The sequence below is a fragment of the Lampris incognitus genome, chromosome 11, assembly GCF_029633865.1.
Source record: "Lampris incognitus isolate fLamInc1 chromosome 11, fLamInc1.hap2, whole genome shotgun sequence".
Taxonomy (NCBI): Eukaryota; Metazoa; Chordata; class Actinopteri; order Lampriformes; family Lampridae; genus Lampris; species Lampris incognitus.
This window is the reverse complement of record NC_079221.1, coordinates 9,177,914-9,201,687: the sequence shown is the minus strand read 5'-3', so window position 1 is coordinate 9,201,687 and position 23,774 is coordinate 9,177,914. Positions and strand designations below refer to the sequence as shown.

Genomic DNA, 23,774 nt, shown 5'->3' with positions numbered 1-23,774 from the left:
ATATAGCCTGTTCTAAAGTATATACTACTGTAATACATAACTGTACTCAAATACTTGATACAGTGTTAAAAACCATACTTGCACATATTCCAAGTGCTGGTCTTTGACTGTATCTGAGTTCCTTTCTAAAGGAACAGTATAGGCCGGTTTCATCCTCAACCTGTTCAGTCGAAGAATGGAGTCATAAAATGCTGACTGCATCAGTGCCTTAGAATAGTCCCTTATCCTCAATGACTCTCTTTTGTAGCCCACGCAAGTGAATGGTATTGTCGGCTATGACCATGTCGATGATTGCCATCTGTTGCTCTTCTGAAAATAGCCGTCTTCTGTCTCCATTGAGTGGTTGTCTCTCAGTTCTGCAAAAACAGAAGTGCTGATGGGATTACTAAACCATTAATTTTACGAAATAGGAGCATACAGTAACTCTAAATGAACTGTATGTGATACTGTACAGTAATACACTGCATTTCAGACAGCATACAGTACTGATGTGTGCTCTGCAGCTGTACTGTATGTACAGCATACAGTACAGCTGTTTGCTCTGCAGAACATACATGTTCTGCAGAGCAAACAGCTGCAGAACATGTATGTGCTGTAACAGCGCAGAGCACAGCACTTCCAAGTGACAGTTGAGAGCAGTATGGAAATTACCTATTTCCTCTCTGAAGGTCTGGATTATAGAAGCTACTGTGAAGTGGCTCAGCTTCCCTCCTTGACATCCCATGGAGAAGGACATGGTCAACTAGAGTTGTACGAATCTCGTCAGAAACTTTCTCCTTGCCCTTCCTCTTCCACTTCCTCTACCTTCGGGTCTTTGTGGCTCCATTGTTCCAAAACAAGTGGACTGACGAATGGCCCTTTTCTCTACCTATCCTGAGGTTCTGATTGGTGTGTGAACAATTTCGAGTCTTAGTGTTTCCAACTGGGGAATTGTGCGGCGGTGACTTCAGTTAAAGATACTGAATGCCAGCGCTTTCTAAATGAGCACATGGTGCATGCAGCCAGTGATACAGTGTATTAAGGGATTTGTGTGAAGAGTTTTTCACAAAAGGTTCAACAAATCTGAACCATGTGTGAAAGCAGGGGAAGAGTGTTTATAGTTTTCGGGGAATGGGTCTATCTTTTGGTAGATGGCGTCATGGTTTGGGAGGTTGAAATAATACGCCCAGTTATAGTGTGTACGCGACTGAGGAAAAACTGTAATAATGTGTTGCATGTTGCATCCTTCTCTCACTCCGATGTGTGAATAATGTCTTTTCTTGTCTTTTCTCCTGTGTTTGTGAATGGTGTGTTGTGTGAGTCTCCCCTGTGTGCGTTTGTTGTCTGTCCTCCTGTCAGGTCTACATAGTGTTGGTGGTCATGTGGCTCAGGTCCTGGGCTGTTCTGGGGGCATCTGGAAACTGCTTGGCACCCTCCTCATCATAATCTTCATATATCAGGGGGCACCCCGGTGGCTCACCTGGTAGAGCGTGTATCACATAAGGCTGAGTCCTTACCGCAGCGGTCTGGGTTCGAATCCGGCCCGGGCCCTTTGCTGCATGTCATCACCTCTTTCTCCCCTGCCTTTCCTGTCTCTCTCTCTACTATACCTATCCAATAAAGGCAGAAAATGCCTAAAGTAATTAATTAATTAAAAAGAAAAAAAATTCTGGCATCCGGGTAGTGTGGCGGTCTATTCCGTTGCCTACCATCCCGGGGATCGCCGGTTCGAATCCCCGGGTGACGCCCAACCCAACTTGGTTGGGCGTCCTACAGACACAATTGGCCGTGTCTGCGGGTGGAGCCAGATGTGGGTGTCTGTCCTGCTCGCTGCATTAGCGCCTCCTCTGGTCGGTTGGGGCGCCTGTTCGAGGGGGAGGGGGAACTGGGGGAATAGCATGATCCTCTCACACGCTACCTCCCCCTGGTGAAACTCCTCTCTCAGGTAAAAAGAAGCGGCTGGCGACTCCACATGTATCGGGGGAGGCATGTGGTAGTATGCAGCCCTCCCCGGATCGGCAGAGGGGGTGGAGCAGCGACCGGGACAGCTGGGAAGAGTGGTGTAATTGGCCAGATGCAATTGGGGAGAAAAAAGGGGGGAAAGTAAATATATATATTCTTCACATATCTTATAATTCCATTATAATTCTGTTATCCTCTATCAACGTTGTAATGTGTAAATAGTGTAGACACAACATCCACTGCACGTTGTCCATCTTGGGAGCGAGGTCCCTCCTCTGTTGCTCTCCCTGAGGTTTCTTCCTAATTTTTCACCCCGTTAAAGTTTTTTTTTAGGAAGTTGTTCCTTATCCGATGCGAGGGTCTGAGTTGTATTGCTGTTAAGCCCACAGAGGCAAACTTGTAATTTGTGATAATGGGCTATACAAATAAAATTGACTTGACTTGACTTAATAAGACATTCGTATGATGGGGGGAACAGAAGGAGCCTCTAAGGAAAGCAATGCCTCTAAGCCCCCGTTGTGACTGTGATGTGTTGTCCTTGTTCGGTCTCATCCGTTTCTGAAAATTGCAACCACTTAAGGTCTCGCAGGAAATGGTTTTCAGCGAATCGTACGTCTGAAAAAGCAGCTGCTCACCTTAATGGGCGGAGGAGTATTCAGCTAAAGGACACCTCATTGCTAAAAGACGGAAATGATCCCTCATAGGAACAAGCATTAACAAACATTAACGGCGACGCTCTCTAAAGTCAGCTGGGCTTATCAGGAGGCGCTTCTCCACAGAGCAAATACTCGGATAGAGGCCTCGGGGAAGCAGAGGTGTTTAAACGGGAATCGACTTTTTCGTCGCCGATCGAACCTGTGTTGCAAAATTTACAAGCAGGATGTTTTTCTAAAGTTTCCCAATTCCATCACCGATATCCCCTCTCGGGTTGATTTTTGTATCCCTGCTCCCTTTCTCTCTGAGACCGAACAGATGGTGGTGTCCAGGCCTGCAGCTGTCGGGCATTTCCATCCCCTAATGGCACATCAGCAAGCCCGCGCCATGCTGTTAGCTCATCGCACACCCACTTTCACATGCCTGTAAAAGGTTATGGTATACTTAACCCAAAAGCATTATGGGGATAGTGTTGATGAAATCTGAATTCTGAGAAAATTGTCAGTCAGAAGCACCAGGAGAGAGGCACTACAGGGCTTTTTCATTTGAGAGTGGATTGCGGCACCACAGCTTGGTTTTAACAGGCGTAGTCTTTATACCAGGCCTTGTTTGTGTCTATGAACAGTTAAATCATCTATAAAGTTTGTCTGGAACAAAACATATCAAACAGAGGGCAGTCTGTTTAAGACATTTGCCCCCCCCCCTCTTTTTCTCCCTAATTGTACTTATACTTGGCCAATTACCCCACTCATCCGAGCCGTCCCAGTCACTGCTCCACCCCCTCTGCTGACCCGGGGAGGGCTGCAGACTACCACATGCCTCCTCCCATACATGTGGAGTCGCCAGCCGCTTCTTTTCACCTGACAGTGAGGAGTTTCACCAGGGGGGATGTAGCGCGTGGGAGGATCACGCTATTCCCCCCAGTTCCCCCTCCTCCCCCGTGCAGCAGCCCCGACTGACCAGAGGAGGCGCTAGTGCAGTGACCAGGACACATACCCGCATCCGGCTTCCCACCCGCAGACACGGCCAATTGCGTCTGTAGGGACGCCCGACCAAGCCGGAGGTAACACAGGGATTCAAACCGGCGATCCCCATGTTGGTAGGCAACGGAATAGACCGCCACATCACCCGGACACCCAAGACATTTTTAGAATCATTTCTACACAGCAAAAATTATAAAGTACAACATGATGTGTGCTTTGTGCATTATGACAGCAGTATTCTGGACAGGAATCAGTTCGTGAGCAGCGGATTTCCCTTCGGTAGTGAAGTAAATCTCCACAAAGCAAGTTCACCTTTGGTGAACTTTGACATACAAATTTGTGGCGTTGGCCAATAGCAAAACTGCATTGACTGTGTTGAACGGGCAGACAGTGGGGAGAGTCCAAAATTGAGGAAGTTAATATTTTAGCAGTGTCACATCATCTGTCCGTCCGTCCATCCATCCGTCCGTCCATCCATCCATCCATTATCCAAGCCACGTATCCCAATCGGGGTCACGGGATGCTGGAGCGTACCCCAGCAGTCACTGGGCGGCAGGTGGGGAGACACCCTGGACAGGCCGCCAGTCAATCCAGGGGGCCCACACACACACACACACACACACACATTGACACCTAGGGACAATTTAGTGTGGCCGATTCACCTGACCTACACGTCTTTGGACTGTGGGAGGAAACCGGAGCACCCGGAGGAAACCCACGCAGACACGGGGAGAACATGCAAACTTCACACAGAGGACGACCCGGGACGACCCCCAAGGTTGGACTGCCCCGGGGCTCAAACCCAGGACCTTCTTGCTGTGAAGCAGTCACATCATCCAGTTTCATACAATTGTGCGCTGCTAAAAATATAAACTGCCACACAAAAAAACAAAAACAAAAATGCAGCACAGTTTACAGTCAGTTGTGAATCAGGAGGTGATGGCATGACTGTTTCATTAATTTTATTGCATTTGGTGTTTTTGGTCGCTAAGCTTCCAATTTCGTATAAGGACACACAAATAAATTTCACTCTGCAGATTTCTGGTGTGAGTGTGTGTGTGTGATGGTGTGTGATTGTTCACAAGCCTCAAAATCCTTCCTTATCTGTCTGCACGTCTTCGTCTTCATCTTTCCTTTGTGACTGAAATGGATTTGATGGGTCAAATAGGAGATTGCAGCTTTTATCCGGATTCAGCGGGTCAACGTATTATATGAAACAAACGCCGGTGTTGTCCAACGCCCGATTTTCATTGGGCGTGACGAAGGAGGACAGGATTAGGAACAAGTATTAGAGGGACAGCTCAGGGTGGACGGTTGGAGACGAAGCGAGAGAGGCAAGGTTGAGATGGCTTGGACATGTGTGGAGGAGAGATGCTGGGTATATTGGGAGAAGGATGCTGAATATGGAGCTGCCAGGGAAGAGGAAAAGAGGAAGGCCAAAGAGGAGGTTTATGGATGTGGTGAGGGAGGACATGCAGGTGGCGGGTGTGACGGAGGAAGATGCAGAGAACAGGAAGAGATGCAAACACATGATCCGCTGGGGCGACCCCTAACAGAAGCAGCCGAAAGTAGTACCACTACTAGCAGTAGTACTTGTAGTAGTAGTAGTAGTAGATTGTCCAATGCCCGATGCTTCTGTAAACTCTTTCCTACTCACCCTTACCGGTGGATTCCTTCTTCTGACCCATCTCAAACTGGATGCCTTTATAAAGCTCTCTGGAGATGAGTCCGTACGCCACGATCATCACCACCCCCGGGATCACGAACAAAACCAGCAACACCAGCATGTACCTGAAACGCATTTAACAAAAAAACATCCTGGTCAAAAAAATATACGACATCCACACTGACAACCGGATAACCCTCCACCTATTCACACACACCAGCATAGAGATACTTGTGTAGAGAGACACACACATACTGCATGCTTAGGTAATCAAACTCGTGTACACATACGCATACAGCTTATATGCATGTTAATACACATACACACACACACACATACTGAGGCATCTCAGTCTGGTCTGCTGCCTTGGTCTCATATGAAAAGACCCGGCGGATGAGACCGGAGCACTGCTGGAAAATGCGCCGGGTCCAAACACAACAAATGAGCACGTCAGGGTATTGCTCATTGTGAGGTTTGCAGTCCATGGCTCTCACGAGCACGGCCATTAGACACGAACTGCAGCTCATTCAAAGTATATCAGATTTCCAGACGTCAGAACTGCCAGGACGTTACAGACGGTTATTTACGGTTAGCTGTGGCAGGGCGCTTCATCTCACTAGAAAGCTGTTTTTAAGCTGCAGCTTTGTGTTGTCGCGAGCCGGGCTACCTTTTGACCTCTTTTTTTTTTTTTTTACCAGTGTTTTTGTTTTTAATCACAATGGCCAGATAAAAACCGAAAAGGTATCGGCAGTCGACAGCAGCTCTTTGCGTTTGCTGTGGGAGACTCTCGGCTCGCCCCTGTGCTTCTGCCGGATCAACATGTCATACACGTTATTCGTCACGTCAGTCAAAGTAGTAAAAACCGTTTCGGGGAATTCTTTTTTTTTTTAAACCCCCCCCCCTCCCCTTTTCTCCCCAGTTGTATCCGGCCAGGCGTCCGGGTAGCGTAGCCGGTCTATTCTGTTGCCTACCAACACGGGGCTCACCGGTTCGAATCCCCGTGTTACCTCCGGCTTGGTCGGGCATCCCTACAGACACAACTGGCCGTGTCTGCAGGTGGGAAGCCGGATGTGGGTATGTGTCCTGGTGGCTGCACTAGCGCCTCCTCTGGTTGGTCAGAGCACCTGTTCGGGGGGGGGGGAGGGGGAACTGGGTGGAATAGCGTGATCCTCCCACGCGCTACGTCCCCCTGGCAAAACTCCTGTCAGGTGAAAAGAAGCGGCTGGCGACTCCACGTGTATCGGAGGAGGCATGTGGTAGTCCGCAGCCCTCCCCGGGTCGGCAGAGGGGGTAGGGCAGCGACCGGGGCAGCTCAGAAGAGTAGGGTAATTGGCCAAGTACGATTGGGGAGAAAAAGGGGGGGAAATCCAAAAAAAAGAAAACAAGAAAAAAATGGTGTCCGGCCAATTGTGTTTGTAGGGACGCCCAGCTGAGCCGGAGGGTCCATTGGACCCTTTTACGGTTGGTAAACACTGATCACGTGATTTAGTAAGCACGCATTTTGGCAGCAAAAAATGGCGGAAGTATGGTATGTACCTACTATGCATGGCGTAGGCCATAAAAGGGTCTAATTGACCGCTACGCTACCCACACGCCCTGTTTCGGGGAATTCTTAGCATTGCCCCACGTGCACAAACACACATGCATGCGCACACACACACACACACGCACACACACACATGCACACACATGTACAAACATGAACACAGTCACCAGGTTTGCTCCGCCTTCACGCGTGGCCACTTGTGGCGACAGCGGTGCGCCGTGGTGTTGTCGGGTCGCTGATAGCCGTCCAAGTGGCTGATTATGGGATAGGGGGTCATTATGATGAAGGCCAACACCCACGTGACGGCGATCACTCGGTAGGCATGGGAACGGGTCTGCCACACCCGGGACTTCAGAGGGTTGCAGATGGCGCTGTAGCGCTCGATTGCTATGGCAACCAAGCTAAACGTGGAAATGCTCACCGATATGCCTGTGGTAAAGCGAAAACAAAACAAAAAAACAGAGGTTTTAATTGATTATTAATAATAGATGATGCCATCCGTTATTTGATTATCAATATCAGATGTCGACTTCCTCGGGGTTCTGAGCCTGGGGAGACTACATCATAAACACGTGGGGGAGATGTACAAGTCGAGCTAATCTCTGCAAACTATAAAGCAAGGATAACGTGGCTCTGGAGAACTGCGTACAAACCCCGCCTCTGTCAGACTTGGATGTGATGCATCGGAGGATGGAGGAGATGGTAATCGAGGTCTTGTGGTGGAGGAAATTATACTGGCCCAGGGCGCGGATGTGATCTTACATCTCCATACCGACAGCAACAAGACGGGGGGAAATTACTCTTTACCTCTCTAATCCACATCCTCTGTTTGAATAGAACACAAACATGGGGTTCTGTGTGCATGTGCATGTGTGTGTGCGTTCTTGTTCAGGTATATTTGTGAGGGTCAGTTTGTACTTCGGAGTACAAATTGCGCTTACCGAAATAGCCAGATGTGGCCTTACTTAGGAGTAAGAGCATTTTGAACACTGAGGACATTCTGGCCGGTCCTCATTTCTTTCAGGGTAAGGTTAGGAAATTAATGTCGTCAAATCAAACGCGCGTGGCTGTGTGTGTGTGTGTGTGTGTGTGTGTGTGTGTGTGTGTGTGTGTGTGTGTGTGTGTGTGTGTGTGTGTGTGTGCACAAGTCAGAAGGTAGATCAATACAGAGATAGATAGAGAGACAGAAGTAATACAGTGAGACGATAGATAGAGAGAGAGAGAGAGAGAGAGAGAGAGAGAGAGAGAGAGAGAGAGACAGAAGTGATACAGAGAGACGATAGATAGATATAGATAGATAGATGAAGCAAAAAAGAGAACCACAGAGAGAGAGAGAGAGAGAGAGAGAGAGAGAGAGAGAGAGAGAGAGAGAGAGAGAGAGAGAGAGAGAGAGAGAGAGAGAGAGAGAGAGATAGGGAGGGGGCTAGACAGAGGAAGTGGGCATTTGTATGTGTGTTTGAGGGAGACACATGGGAAAGAGGGAAAGAGAGAGGCAGAGGAATGAGTGATACACCACGCTGTCTGGATCCCCGGGTGAAGCCGGAGCGCTCGGTCAGCTGAAGCAATCAGCCAAGTCTCTCTCTCTCCCCGAAGGGCACCCCGATTTCCACACTGCTTACTAATGAGGTCTAACCCTCATTCACAGACACCCCCCCGCCCCACCCCACACCCCGTCAAACATGTGCTTTAGTTTCGTCTAGTCTGCATCCAATTTCCCATTGTCTGTTGGCTTTCTCATCTTTTAGTATCGGCTTGCCCCTTTATCTCATACATTTGAGTGGTGCTGCTTTTGCTAGGTTTCTGCTCACGCTCTAACATGTTTCATATCTCTCTCTCTGTGTAGCCGTCTCATGCAAGCAGCTCCTTTATTATTCTACCTGTGACTGACTCCAGAGATTCTCCATTTATATACCGGTCCCTTTTCTTCCATGCTCGCAAGCGATTCATTTTTATCTCATTCCATCTATTCGTCAGTGACTGTGCAAGGGAGCTTGAAATCTAATTCCTAAGCCCTGGGTCCCTTAAAAAAAACTAGGGAGTGGGGTACCTCTGTAGCCGAATGGTTAAAGTGCATACCACATGGTCGCAATCCTCGCCGGTTCGATTCCAGCAGGTGACCTTTGTTGTATGTCTTACCCCACTCTCTCTCCCCCTTTCCTGCCTGCCTCTTTGCTATCACTGTCTAATAAAGGTGTGTGTGTGTATATATATCTACTCATATATGTTCGTAATGTGTGTGTGTGTGGTGTTAGTGTAGATAGCGGGACCGAAAACTAAAGCATTTAGGATCCTAATTCTTTTTGGAGGTGGTAGGTATTGTCTCAGAGAGTAAGGGAAAAATCCCAGAACATTAAAATCATGCATAATTATGCATAAATATGCAAAACATGCATTTTTCTAAAAATAGCTAAAAACCACTTTTCTCGGCATTTCAGATGATTCTGAGCATCTTTGATTTTTTCACCTACATAAAAAAAATTTTCTGGGACCTAGAAATGTTTTGGCATTATGCAAAATATATGCATTTTTGCAAAAATGCACTTATGATCCTCATTTTTTTTTTGGAGGTGGTAGGTATTGTTCCAGAGAGGACCAGAAAAATAGCAGAAAATTAAAATATAATTATAATAATTATGCATAATTATGCAAAATATGCGTTTTCTAAAAATCCCTTTTCTCGGCATTTCAGATGATTCTGAGCATTTGGGAGGAGGGAGTTGGAGTGGGGGGGGGTTTAGGGGCAGGGGGAAGGCGGTTAGCTGGCAGGATGAAGAGGAGGGAGATTTAGACGGGTGGATAACCAAACTGCTACATTGTAGCGGGGTTCTTCTAGTATATAGTATATATATATATATATATATATAGAGAGAGAGAGAGAGAGAGAGAGAGAGAGAGAGAGAGAGAGAGAGAGACAGCGAGAGAGAGTATATACACACACACATATAGAGATAATAGATATATAGATATACACACACATTTACATTGTATGAGTTTCGTACAAAAAAGGGATTCGTTGTTGTGAAAATAGATTGAATTCAACCACAGTGCTCTCCTTTTAAAAGTCTAGCAACTCGTGTTGATCATTTTTCTCAAACATTGCTGTGTGAATGCGTCGCTAACCTTTTTTTACAGATTGCTCGTTTGAAGGGGAAATGTGAAAGAATTTATATTTAAGGCATTCAAAAATGAACTGAAATGATCTATAAAAGGTGATGAAATAACAAGTTTTGACGTCATGTCAAAGACGTGTACGTCTGCAGTTAGCACGCTAGCCAGCTAGCCCCGGCCCGTCCTGTCCCGTAATACCACTTTGTACCTAAAGAAGCGATGCTGAGTCGCTGTAGCTTTCAGTCTGCCCCCAGTCCAATATGGGAAGAAGAAGACGTAGCGCTGCCTCGAGGCCGAGGGCGTATTCTAACCTCTTGTCAATCATGTTGAAAGTAGTCGGCACAGTAAACGCTGCTGCCGCGGCTGAAGCTCTTGGCAAGCGACCTTTATCAAAACAAACAGAGTACCTGCACTCGCAGGTCAAGTCTTCTTGAAACGCGTCCATTTTTGCCCACAATGATTAAGAAGAACATTGAACTGTGAGCGCCGGTAGTCTGTTTGTTTTGATCCTTTACACCAGTGTTTCTCAACCGGGGGTCCGCGGACCCCTAGTGGTCCGTGGTGTAATTGCAAGGGGTCCGTGAAAATAAAATATCTTTAAAAAAAAGATCCTATGACATTTATAGAAATATGATTATTTTACTCAAATGTGACTGAGACCTTTATCTACCTAAACTATAAAGGGTAACAGGACTTTTTTCTCTAATTACATCTGTTTCACAAGTGTAATTTATTGTATTTTCGTAAGAGATCTCGCTCCCGCTTGCATTGTTAAAAGTTACTGCATAAAAATTCTGTTGTTACATATATCTGAAAGTTACTGAATACATATTCTGTTTTGTTACATATATCTGAAAGTTACTGCATAAGAATTCTGTGTTGTTACATATATCTAAGTTACAACTGAAAGCTCTTATTTTTGCCCCAAAGAGTGAATAAATGCTATAATGCAATTTAAAATGCAGTTTCTACTGTTTCTATCAAATTGCAACCCCCCTCCCCCAAGATCAGGTGGAGGGGTCCTCAGGATAGATCAAAGATACGCAGGGGGTCCAGGACCCCAAAAAGGTTGAGAACCACTGCTTTACACAACCGTGCACCCGATACAGCATCCAGATTTATCACCGCCAGAGGCGTCGTAGTGGGGGGGGGGGTAGTCAGGGCCCAGAAGGGGGGGGCGCTCGGGAAGCCTGGAATTAAAAGTTAGTTTTGGTTTGCAGATGTTTATTTCTAACTAATTAGCGTCACAACTTCAGTTAAAATTGCCTCAAATCGTCGGTTGAGGGACGTCAAGGAAATAGGGGAGGCCCCTCTCACCCCTTACAAAAGGTGCAAAATGGTTTAGTCCGTCCGCCCCCCCCCCCCACGAGCAGCTCTGGATGCAGCTCATCTAGTCCTGTAGCGAGTGACTGCAAGCACGAGCACACAGTCACGTCTTTCCCGAGGAAAGCCAAATCTGGGCTCCGGAAAAGGAAAGGAAAGGGAAGGGAGAGAAGGCAAAGGGGTCCAGAATTTTGTTCTACACCCCCTGATCACCGCCACCACCCACTCCTGGCAAGGAAACGTACTCGGCGGCAAAGAAATGTGCTAGAAATAGAGGCAAAAAAAGTCAACATTGGCGACAGCTCTTGGTGAGTCAAGCGATGAAGTTTGATGCCGAACGCGCAACGTTTCTTCTAGACTGGCAGGTGCAGCTTTTATGTGGTAAACAAACCATGTATACCGATGTAACCGGTTATTCTCTTGCCCGGTGCGGGATTCGATACGGGGTGTACTGCACCACAAGGCGACATCGCTAACCGCTCGGCTAAAGGGTCGGACTCGTTAGTTAGGGGCTAACGTGTATTATTAGTAGTTTACACTGACTTTGTTTGGACAATTCAAAACGGACCTTTAGTGCAACAAACGATAACACAAACGTACCGAAAAACACCCCAAACGGCGTCGATGTGTGGTTTCGTTGTGGATGTTTTCTTGCTTCTATGGTCTTGCTAACAACTGAGCTTAGCAAGCTGTAACATAAACTATAGGCTGATGCCACATGTTAAGATTATAAGACAGCGGTGTTATCAATTTGGTTGAGTTTTGCGTATTCTTGCCCTTTTGTTAGCAGTTGGTTTTTTTTTTAATACTGGATCGACTAAAAAAATAGCTATCGGTTCACCATATTGCAACCACTCTGCGTTACGCTTCTTCATCCTCTCACTGGACTGAGGGTAGACTGGACGCTACAGTGACTCACTATTGCCCCTTGAGTTACAAAGTGGTATTACAAAGCAGGACGGGCCTGGGGCGCGAAAGCCCTATTAAATCAGAGAGACTAAGGATAGACGTCACATGATGTTTTTTGAAATTGCTGCGTAGTGTTTCCCCTTAATCCAGTTTTTTCAATAAGTTTAATCCTCTGTTCAAAATATATTAAGTATTGCATTTGACCCCACTTATAATACTGGACATAGATAATTATGAAGAAAATAAAAAAGCAATAGTTTATTTCAATAAAAGATTCAATTCTATCATTAATTTTCAATATTTATCCTCTCTTCCCACTCTCTGATCTTCCTTTCTCACCTTCACCCTCCTATTCCATTCACATCTACCGCTCCACAACCCACCATTTCTTCTCCCTTCCTTTCCCTCTCTCTCACCCATCAGGTAGGCCACTATCTTGCACATGGCGGCTCCAAAGATGAAGTCCTTGAGGATGCTGGGGATGAGGTTGAAGGGCATGCAGAAGACAGCCATCATCAGGTCGCTAACCGCCAGGGACAGCAGGAAGGTATTGGTGACGGTGCGCATGCGCTTGTTCACCGTCAGCACCACGATAATCAGCAAGTTGCCAATGACGCTCAGCAGGAAGATGAGCGAGTAGAGCAGGATCCGGAGTGTGTGGTCCTCATCTGGTATGGGATAAGACAGAGGCGGACACAACATGGGAAGGGACGAGGGGTGGGGGTAAGGGGGTTGGGGTGGGGGGGACGGGAGCATACGGGAATGTCAGAGATGAGATGTCAGAAGCAGAGAGGTTAAGGAGAGATGTGAACAGGGAGATAAGGAGCAATATCCACATACTGGGGCAAAAGAAGGATAAATGAGGTTAACTGCAAGAGCCTCGCCTGCCTGCTGCTTTGTCTTCAACTTCACCAAAGACAGCAGTGATTTCTATTGATGCCTACCAATGGGATAAAATGAGAGTTGCAATTCTTGTCACGCTCCGTACAAGTGAACTTCACAACTTTTTGCTGCAGTGAATCCCAAAGAGCTGTCAGATACACCCCAACACCACTCAGAAGTTCTGGTAAGACCGCCTATCAAACCACATAGTAGAGACCAGCAAAACCAGTATCACAAATTGGTTTTGCAAAAAAATAAGTGTGCTCTGTATTCACCATATGTGGACTTGCTAGCCAGTCTTGATACTTTTGTCTTGTTCTTTGTTAGAGCAGTATTGTATTGTCATGGTTGTGGTAGCCTGTATAGAGAGCGTGCCCTTGATTGCTAAGGTTGATGATAAGGTCCGTTGTGTAAAACCTGGAGATTTATGGATTAGTTATGCAGGTGTGGAAAACGCATGGCAAATGACAAAAAAAAAAAGATCATAAGTCATGCAAATATTACTGAGGCCATGTGAATAGTTATCCCCTCCAGGCTTCTGCCTGGAGGGTTTTGTGGTTGCCTGCGCACGTGTGTGTGTGTGTGTGTGTGTGTGTGTGTGTGTGTGTGTGTGTGTATGGCTAATTTCACAAACTACCGGACCTATCAGCCTAACATTTTTTGTGCACACCCAGAGAGCAAAATTGCTGTGGCCCGGACCCGTCCCACACACGTCACTTTCATCCGGCCCACATAGCACATGGAATAATGGCACTTGGGTGGTCCGCTCCTGTTTGCCAGATCTGGGCCAGAACCAAGCCATAGCAATGCCACATGTGCCACATATTTGCCAAAGGTGGCCTATATTTGTTTTGTGATATTTGGGCCATATTCACCGTTTACCACACGGGCCACTTCAGGGTCACATCCAGATTACATGTTGCTGAGAGCGCCGCATCTTTGCCAAAAAAGGCCCACATTTGATTTGCCATATTTGGGCCATATTTGCTATTATACGTGTGGCCCACTTCAGGCTCACATCCATTTTGTCAGAGCCAGAAGAAGGCCATCAGTGCCGCATCACTGCCTAATGTGGCCCACATCCGGATGCTATCTGGGCAGCAGTGACCGTATGATGAAGAACCTCTCGTGGTTGCGGTGATTAAAAAAACTTAGAAAAACACTTGTCCTTGCCATCGCCACTCTCTCTCCTCATTCACCCTCTAGCTCGCTCGGCCAACGCTGCTTTCCGCCGCTGCCCGCTCTGAGTCAACCCTGCGCATGCATGACTCCCATCTACGGTCGAGTCGGAATCGGGCAGTGATTCGGGTACGATTCTTGAAAGTAAATGAGAAGTCAGTCATATTTTGCAAGCTGGCAAATCCTTCACTGCTGACCTCCGCACAGGAGCACTGGAGGAACACTGGATGAACCAAAAAATAATTCGCCTTATTCACCTCGCTGACACGTGGAAGTGCCAATATTAGAGTCTCCAATGTTAAAACTCCAGTATAAAAATACAATTTCAGGAGTAGGTTAATCACAGTCACAGATGGAAATCATCGCAGTAGCTACAATAAAACATTTCCCATGGCTGAACTATGTTTTCTTACCGTCGTTTTATGAATGAACGCCAATCAGCAGAGCAGCCATTCGCCTTCATTCATTTTATATCATAAAAACCGCAATGGATAAACATATATGACGTCTTTTAATAAGGGCTTTGAAATTATGACAGCCTGATATCTGTAATTTATATTAGACTTGGTCACTTTTGTGCGAGGGTCCACCAGGGAGGCTGCACATCCACAGACTGACAGGGAAAATGTTTTTATTAGGTAGATTTTTTTAGCTTGAGCGCTGCATGTTAAAAAACTTTCTTATATATATATATGTATATATTTCTTGTTAAATCGACTTGGGCACTGCGCAAAAGTTTTATAATGGCAGGAAAAACCCTGTTTTTCTGTCTGCGTGTGCATGTACGGAGAAGGGGAGGTACGCCCGGCGGAGATCTGCACTCTACCGAGTGCGCTCCTCTAGTTAGTGTATAAAAATGTATTTGTACCTGCTGAGACTGCATATATTTTTACATAATTTTTAGCTGAGATTGCAAAATTTTCATCCGCTGACATTGTACATCAGTGCTTGAAGTTTGGTCGGTTTGTTCAGTAAAAGTTACACACTCCATTTGGAGACTGATGAGGCTGCGCTTGTCGTTAATGCTGAATAATATGACCCTCTTCCCCTCATCCCCTCCCTCTGGGTTGGGGATGAGTTGTTGCCTCAAGTGAAGGAGTTCAAGTCTCTCTGGGTCTTGTTCACAAGTGAGGGTAGGATGGAGCAGGAGGTTGCCAGGCAGAGTGGTGCAGCATCAGCAGTAATGCGGACGCTGTACCGGACCGTTGTGGTGAAAAGGGAGCTGAGCCGGAAGGAAAAGTTCTTAATTTACCAGTCAGTCTTCGTTCCAACCCTCACCTATGGTCATGAGCTTTGGGTAGCGACCAAAAAGGGTGAGATCGCAGATACAAGTGGCTGAAATGAGTTTCCTCTGTCGGGTGTCTGGGCTCAGCCTTAGAGATAGGGTGAGGAGCTCGGACATCCGGAGGGAGCTTGGAGTAGAGCCGCTGCTCCTTCACGTCAAAAGGAGCCAGTTGAGGTGGTTCGGGCATCTGATTAGGATGCCCCCTGGGCACCTTCCTTTGGAGATTTTCCAGGCACGGCCAGCTGGGGGGAGACCCCGGGGTAGACCCAGAACTTGGTGGAGGGACTATATATCCAATCTGGCCTGGGAACGCCTTGGGATCCCCCAGGAGGAGCTGGAGGGCGTTGCTGGGGAGAGGGATGTCTGGAGTGCCCTTCTTAGCTTGCTGCCATTGCGACCCGACCCCGGAGAAGCAGCTGAAGATAAATGAATGAGTGAATGAATGAATGACCCTCTTGGCTGCCATATATAGCCAAGTAAACTCATGGAAAATGTTTTTGAAAAGTCCTGGTAAATGGTTTCCTGAAAAGAGAGGGAACCCTGATTTGGTGTCATCCAGACGCCCAATATAAGGTCTAGGAAAAAGATGGTGATTTAGGGAAGAGGCCTGCCGTCAGCCTGTTGTCCAGTTGAGCAAATTCATCAGTTCTGATTTACATACTGATCAATACTATCCCTCCATCTGTATTGATTCTAGCAGCCTGCAACTGAGAACGCCCTGCCAAAACTACACAATCTCATAACTTGTGTTTCTGTGTATGTATTTGTTTCATTTCATGGTTGTTTTTTTTTATTGAGGTGGACATTAAGAAAAAAATAACTATAATTCATAGTGTACATGAGAGAGAGTGCAGGGAAGGAGCCAATTGTTCATGTCTGTGCAGCACGACCCCTACTGACCTTTTAAAGGTCAGATTCTAACAGCTCAATTATGGGCATCATGACCAATTTCCTGAAAAATGAATTATTTTCACTGCGTGAGAGATCGCTTATTAAGGGTATCTATCCTCTAATGTGCACCCTGAATTGAAAGTATGACATTTGAAATGTATTTGGGTTATAATTGGAACAGCACGGCGATTAGCACTGTTGCCTCACAGCAAGAAGGTCCTGGGTTCAAACCCCAGGCCGTCCCGGGTCGTCCTCTGTGTGGAGTTTGCATGTTCTCCCCGTGTCTGCGTGGGTTTCCTCCGGGTGCTCCAGTTTCCTCCCACAGTCCAAAGACGTGCATGTTAGGGTTGATACTCCTGTCTGTGCCCCTGAGCAAGGCAATGGAAAGAAGAACTGGAGTTGGTCCCCGGGCGCTGCAGCTGCCCACTGCTGCTGCACAATAGGATGGGTTACATGCAGAGGGTGAATGTTGTTGTATGTATGTACAATGACAAAGTGTCTTCTTCTTAATTGGAAGTTAACAAGACCATCATTGATGTAGTCGTTCCTGTGTTCTGGGAAAGACCTTATTAGTGGCTATTTACCCAGTGATGACTAATAACCACAAATAAAAGAGGATTTATTCTCATAAATACGGAATGGGCTGTCGCAGTCCATTGAATAACTTGAACAATTTCTCAAATTGACAGGTATTACAATTCAAGGCAGGCCCAAATTTTCTTGCTGCCAAACTCACAACCAAATAGCTTAAGTTTGTCCCTCCACCCATCTCGGAAAATGACTAGACGTCCACTCCGGCAGCGGGTTTTCCCAAGTCAGCTTCGGCACGTTGAGGGTACGTGACACGACCTGCCTTGCCGTTCTCCCTCTCGCCCATATTCAATGACACCAAAAGGGAACTGCGCCGGTTCACCGAGTGAACTTCTGGCAGCCTTGTGAAATGGGATGGCCCGCGGGGATTAGGGGATTCACCAGGTCGTGTCCCGGTAAAGCCCGGACTCTCTGCCCTGTCGTTTAACTTCACCTCGACCCGTGTCGAGGCACCGCAATCTGAGCGCGCGCCGAAACAGGTCGCCTGAAGTGGCTGTGCCCCGGAGATTAGAGACACACGAGTGCACCCCATCAACACCGGCAAAACTGCATCACATGCAGACAAACACAAAGTCTGAGACAGGCACAAATGCATCGTTCAGTGTGTACACACACACACACACACACACACACACACACACGCACAAGAACACAATTCACATCCACTTTCCTGTGGACGTGCATGTGCGGCCAAACCCACATACGTAGGTCTTAATCCTCAGAACATATCAAGTATAGCTTGACAACAACATACAAAAAGCCCCAAAACCAACTTGTGAAAGGGTGACAGGTCATGTGCAGCCGATAAGGATCCCCTCCCCCCTTTTCTCCCCATTGCACTTGGCCAAGTACCCCACTCTTCCGAGCCGTCCCGGTCGCTGCTCCACCCCCTCCGCTGATCTGGGCGGGGCTGCAGACTACCATACGCCTCCTCCCATACATGCGGAGTCGCCAGCCGCTTCCTTTCACCTGACAATGAGGAGTTTCGCCAGGGGGAGGTAGCGCTGTTCCCCCCTCCCCCCGAACAGGTGCCCGCCCCAACCGACCAGAGGAGGCGCTAGTCTGGCGACCCGGACACATACCCACATCCGGCTTCCCAGCCACAGACACGGCCAACTGTGTCTGTAGGGATGCCCGACCAAGCCGGAGGTAACACGGGGATTCGAACCAGCGATCTCTGTGTTGGTAGGCAACGGAATAGACCGCCACGCCACCCGGATGCCCCTTTTTTGTTGTTGTTGCATAAACCAAATAACCCAAAATAAAAATCCTCTCTGTCCTCCTCCCATATAGGCTGTCCCTCCGTCCTCCCCCCGTGATGAAAGACATGGGTGATTCCTCCTGATGTCCCGTCTTTTCCGTGCCAGGCGTCTTCTGAGGTTTGCCTTTTCTCATTGTTCTCTTCTGTGGCTTTGTCAGACTTCCTTCGAATGACAATAGCGGCAGCCCGCCTCGATAAACCGAGGCTGCCCCTGTGAGATGGCTGACAAAATGAGTGATGCTGACTTTCAATGCAATTCTGTGGCATGTTTGAAATACGCGACTCCCCCATTGATGACATTTTCTATCGCATGAAAACACTCGCTCTCCGCATCGGGCTTCAGAGGGAGAAAAAAGCCCCCCCCCCCTCCCTCCCCCATGGGCTGTCTAAATCTTTCAATGTAATAACAAAATGATTAATTCATAGAGCTCATTAGCCATGTAAAGGTCATTCGTCAGCTACCGTGAAGGGCGCATGTTATTGACTCTACACAAAAAAACACGGCTGTCCAATTCACAAAATGCAGCACTCCTTTTTGTTTTTTGTCCACCCCATCAACCGTCATAATGCAGGCGTCAGGGTCTCCCTCCTACCCCCTTGCTGGCACGGCCCTAATCCACCTGAGAAGTGACTCTGTGGATCGTGTCCGCTCGAACGCTCTGCTAAATCTGAGCAGCCCAATCGGTGTGTTTCTGCCATCAGGCGGCTCTCGAATCGAGATGACCGACGATAACCCGAGTCCGCACCGTGTGACTGACGTGCCAACAGCAAGAAAAAATGTCTGAAGGAGTGTTCAGTTTTTTCCTCCCCTTGAATTCTGAATGGGCAGGTGTGCCGTACTGATATGAGAGCACGCATTGGAAAATGGGCACTTCACTGAGCTTTACTCACAGCCCCCCCCCCTCCCTCCTCCCCCCGTCTCCAGAATCCAACACCTTTTCAAACGAGGGGGAGTTTCCGTCCGCTGCCGACACTGCAGATAGTTCCAGGCTCGGCTCGGCTCGGCTCGGCTCGGCCGGTCTGCCAGCCAGCCAGCCGGGGTGTTGCTGAGTGACTCAGTCCCTCCCTCGCTTACACAAACACACGTCTCTTATCTAATATTTATGTGTGCGCAGCGGTGTACGGACACGCATACGCATTTTGGGGGGAGGGGGGGGCGAGGCGAGGCTTGCTTGTGTGCACGGGGTACACGGGGATTTTGCATTTGCAAGTGCACGTGCAGACACATCTGGCGAAGGAACGGGAGGCGTACGAACCCAAAAATACCCCATCCCAGTCCGCGGTGGTGTAGCGGTCTAAGCATCGGCTTTGTGTCGATGCAGTTGCCCACTGGGGACCGGGGGTTCGCGCCCCGGTCTCGTCAGATCCGACTATGGCCGGACTCGACGAAGCGGCAGTCATTGGCAACGCCGTCTTCGGGACGGGGGCGGAGTCGGCTTGTGTTCGTCACGTGAATGCGTCTCTGGGTGTGTCGGGGAAAAAGCAGCGGTTCGGCCCGGAGTCGCCTTGTCACGAAAGTGGCGAGGCGGTCTCCTTCGAGACTGCCGGCCGGAGAGATGCCGTTGGCGAACGCATGCAATACGAGGGTGGGGGGGTGTTTGAATTAAAATAGGGATCGATTGGCCACTAAATTGGGAGAAAAATCAGAAATAAATTTATAAAAAAAAAAAAAATACTCCATCCCTCACTCCCATCCTCCATCCCTCTCCCTCTCTCTCGTTCTCTTATTTTCCCCACTGCCTAATGAAATATGCTACACCAGCCTAAGCCTAATCGAAGCCAATTACGTTCCTTTTGCAATTGCTGTCTGGCCAGGGAACGGCGATAACTCCCAGAGCACGTCTTCCACTTTCAGCAGGCCTGCACTGGCACTGGCTGTGGCTGCTCCTGGAGAGAAGAGCCGGTCTCGAGCTTCACCGGTGCTGAACCAGCGTTCACTATGGCAGACTTTCAGTCGGCTAGTTCTCTGTATTGTAACGTGCATGGATAAGAAGACACGCTGGCCGCTCGCTGGCGGGTCTGACCCTGTAGGCTAGCGGTTAGCGATGTCTCCTGCAGTGCGGGCGATACGGGTTCGCGTCCCGGCCGCGGCAGTTCCTGTGGTTGCGTTGTCCCCACCGAATTCGCTGCAGTATTTCAATGCAGTCCTCTATTCTACTGACTCAGTAGACAGATGTACTTGTATACAAGGGGCCCCGCGGTGTCCTGGAATCTAAAGCGCGGAAATACTGTGGGGGGGGGGGGGCTTACTTACCAGAACACTGACGTTTGTTTTTTTCCTCTCTCCACATTTCAGCTCTTTTGTATTTATAAGGCAGCGCTGTTGTTAACAGAGACACGGGAAGCGTAGCGTAGAAGTTGCCGACGCCTCCACTCCCCGAGAGCGCTCTGCAGAGGTGAAGGCTAACCTGAAACCAAGCGCGTTCGAAAAGGGAAAGAAAAAAACAACAAAACAACTCTGTGCAAGTGGAGTGTAAAGGAAGGAGGGATGACCGCAGCGTGGCTTTGCTTGGAAACCGTCGTTTAGCAGAAGAAGAAGAATAATGCCGGCATAAAGAAGGTGTGCGCACAGCCCTACAGGATGTGTGCTCGAGAAGAACCGCTCACACGCATGCACTAAGAGCACTCGAGAGAAGAGAGAGGGAGAGAGAAGAGAGGGAGAGAGGGGGAGAGAAGAGAGGGAGAGAGAAGAGAGGGAGAGGGAAGAGAGAGGGAGAGAGAAGAGAGGGAGAGAGAAGAGAGGGAGAGGGAGAGAGAAGAGAGGGAGAGGGAGAGAGAAGAGGGAGAGAGAAGAGAGGGAGAGAGGAGAGAGGGAGAGAGGAGAGAGGGAGAGAGAAGAGAGGGAGAGGGAGAGAGAAGAGAGGGAGAGGGAAGAGAGAGGGAGAGGGAGACAGAGAGAGAAGAGAGGGAGAGGGAGAGAGAAGAGAGGGAGAGAGAAGAGGGAGAGGGAGAGAGAAGAGGGAGACAGAGAGAGAAGAGGGAGAGAGAAGAGAGAGGGAGAGAGAAGAGAGGGAGAGAGAAGAGAGGGAGAGAGAAGAGAGGGAGAGAGAAGAGAGGGAGAGGGAGAGAGAAGAGGGAGACAGAGAGAGAAGAGGGAGAGAGAAGAGAGGGAGAGAGAAGAGAGGGAGAGAGAAGAGAGGGAGAGAGAAGAGAGGGAGAGAGGGAGAGAGAAGAGAGGGAGAGGGAGAGAGAAGAGGGAGACAGAGAGAGAAGAGGGAGAGAGAAGAGAGAGGGAGAGAGGGAGAGAGAAGAGAGGGAGAGAGGAGAGAGAGAGAGAGGGAGAGAGAAGAGAGGGAGAGAGAAGAGAGGGAGAGAAGAGAGGGAGAGAGGAGAGAGGGAGACAGAGAGAGAAGAGAGGGAGAGAGAAGAGAGGGAGAGAGAAGAGAGGGAGAGAGAAGAGAGGGAGAGGGAGAGAGAAGAGAGAGAGAGAGAAGAGAGGGAGAGAGAAGAGAGGGAGAGAGGATTGCAGAAAAGTTCATTTCACCGTTATGTTTTCAGCAGTGTGCATGGCTTCTAGACAGATTTATGGAAATGATTAATGCCACAATGAGCTGTAGCGACTAAATTGCGTCTGAACCTCCACTTCTGAAGACATGATCCGAGCTGCACTGCATGACGGATCCCTCGCCGAATTAATGATTGATAAGGTTTGGTGACGGCTCATGTGGAGAGAGGAGAGAGAGAAAAAGAGACAATTTTCATCTATTTTTCCTCCGTGCGTAAATTAGGAAACTGGCGACGAATGGCTTACACGCACTCGCAAGCTCGATTCCCCCCCCCCCCCCACTTCGCCAGCGTGTCACCGGGCTCAGGAAAATAAACCCCGGCTCCTCTGTCGCGCCTGCCCGACAGAGATATTGGCAAATGTCAAAGCTAGTGGCTAATCCAGCACTGTAAATGTCATAGTGGGCTGCGCTAAGCCAAAGCGCACCCCACAGAACAGTTACTCGGGCCGCTGGGACACACGGTGGACGGACCACAGATGCCACCCCGGGTACGCGTTCCCTCTCGAACGCAGAATCCTACCGCGGCATACACGGCGCCCGGTGCAGCCGCACGCTGAACACCTCGGCTCCCGGGGAGGCGAGTGTGATGGGAGGACGTGAGCGATGAGGACAGAAGGAGAAACAACAACCCTCGTGGAAAAGAGGCAAGAGAGAACACCTGTGCGTGAATGAGAGGGAGGGCGGTGGAATGGCGAGGATGCAAGGAGTGGAGGTGACAAAGGCGTCTGAGTTTAAATACTTGGGGTCGACTGTCCAAAGTAATCAGGAGTGCAGGAGAGAGGTGAAGAAGAGAGTGCAGGCAGGGTGGAGTGGGTGGAGAAGAGTGTCAGGAGTGATTAGTGACAGAAGGTTACCGGCAAGAGTTAAAGGGAAGGTTTACAAGATGGTTGTGAGACCAGCTATGTTGTATGGCTTGGAGGCAGTGGCCCTGATGAAAAGACAGGAGGTGGAGCTGGAGGTGGCAGAGTTGAAGATGCTGAGATTTTCATTGGGGGTGATGAAGAAGGACAGGATTAGGAAGGAGTATATTAGAGGGACCGCTCAGGTTGGACGGTTTGGAGACGAAGCAAGAGAGGTGAGATTGAGATGGTTTGGATGTGTGTGGAGGAGAGATGCTGGGTATATTGGGGGAAGGATGCTGAATATGGAGCTGCCAGGGAAGAGGAGAAGAGGAAGGCCGAAGAGGAGGGTTATGGATGTGGTGAGGGAGGACATGCAGGTGGCTGGTGTGACGGAGGAAGACGCAGAGGACAGGAAGAGATGGAAACGGATGATCCTCTGTGGCGCCCCCTAACGGGAGCAGCCGAACGCAGTAGTAGTAGATGGTAAAGAGGGGTACGGAGGCCCTGACCTGCCCACGACTGATCCTCCCCCCTTGTCCCTGTAGTGTACATAACCTCCAACACCATCGCCTCCTGCTGCAAAACGTGCAAGAACAAGCCCCCGGCCACCCACCGGGTAACACAGGCAGCAGCATGACAGCATATCCTGATGCGGTGACCACAGGGGTAACATGCGGACAGGGTCGTCGATTCAGCCCCGCTGTCCGTTTTCGGGGGCGCGGCAGGCACACCCCGGCTGGGGTGCCGTGACGGCGTACTGAGCGACACTAAGCCGCTCGCGCTCCTTCACGGTGTCAAGAAATGCGAGCGTCTGTATGCGATACACCTAGCGAGCCCTGGGCTGCCAGCAGACGGCAGGGAGGGGGTGGGACTGGGCCGGGGGCCAGACTTATTGCACTTTTGTATTTTCCACTATTTTTTTTTTATTGTGTTTCATTTTTATTTTTTTTTTGGTTTAGTTTCAAGTAGTTTCCAGAGGGGGGGGGGAGGGTTTGCTCGTTTCATTTTAGTTTTTGTTGTTGAACATTTTTTTTAGTTTTTTTTTTTAGTGTCGTTTTCAGCAGTTTCAATATTAGGTTTGTTTTTGTTTTATCATAATATGTGGGATGGTTGTCAGGGGCCAGATTTAACAAGTTCAGAGGAGGTATTACAACACAAACACAACGCCGCGCGAAGGCCGCCGACTCACGGTCCTGCAGACATCCTG

At 48.7% G+C, this 23,774-nt stretch overlaps 1 protein-coding gene across 1 annotated transcript in view; it reads right to left on the bottom strand.

The window, feature by feature from the left end:
* Window positions 1-23,774, bottom strand: part of cckbrb (cholecystokinin B receptor b) — a 34,999-nt gene that overhangs the window by 7,536 nt on the left and 3,689 nt on the right. The window contains exons 2-4 of the mRNA XM_056289850.1: window positions 12,547-12,798; window positions 6,958-7,219; window positions 5,242-5,369 (exon numbers count right to left, since the gene is read on the bottom strand). Coding sequence (XP_056145825.1) covers window positions 5,242-5,369; window positions 6,958-7,219; window positions 12,547-12,798 — 642 coding nt within the window. The remainder of the gene's footprint in view (window positions 1-5,241; window positions 5,370-6,957; window positions 7,220-12,546; window positions 12,799-23,774) is intronic.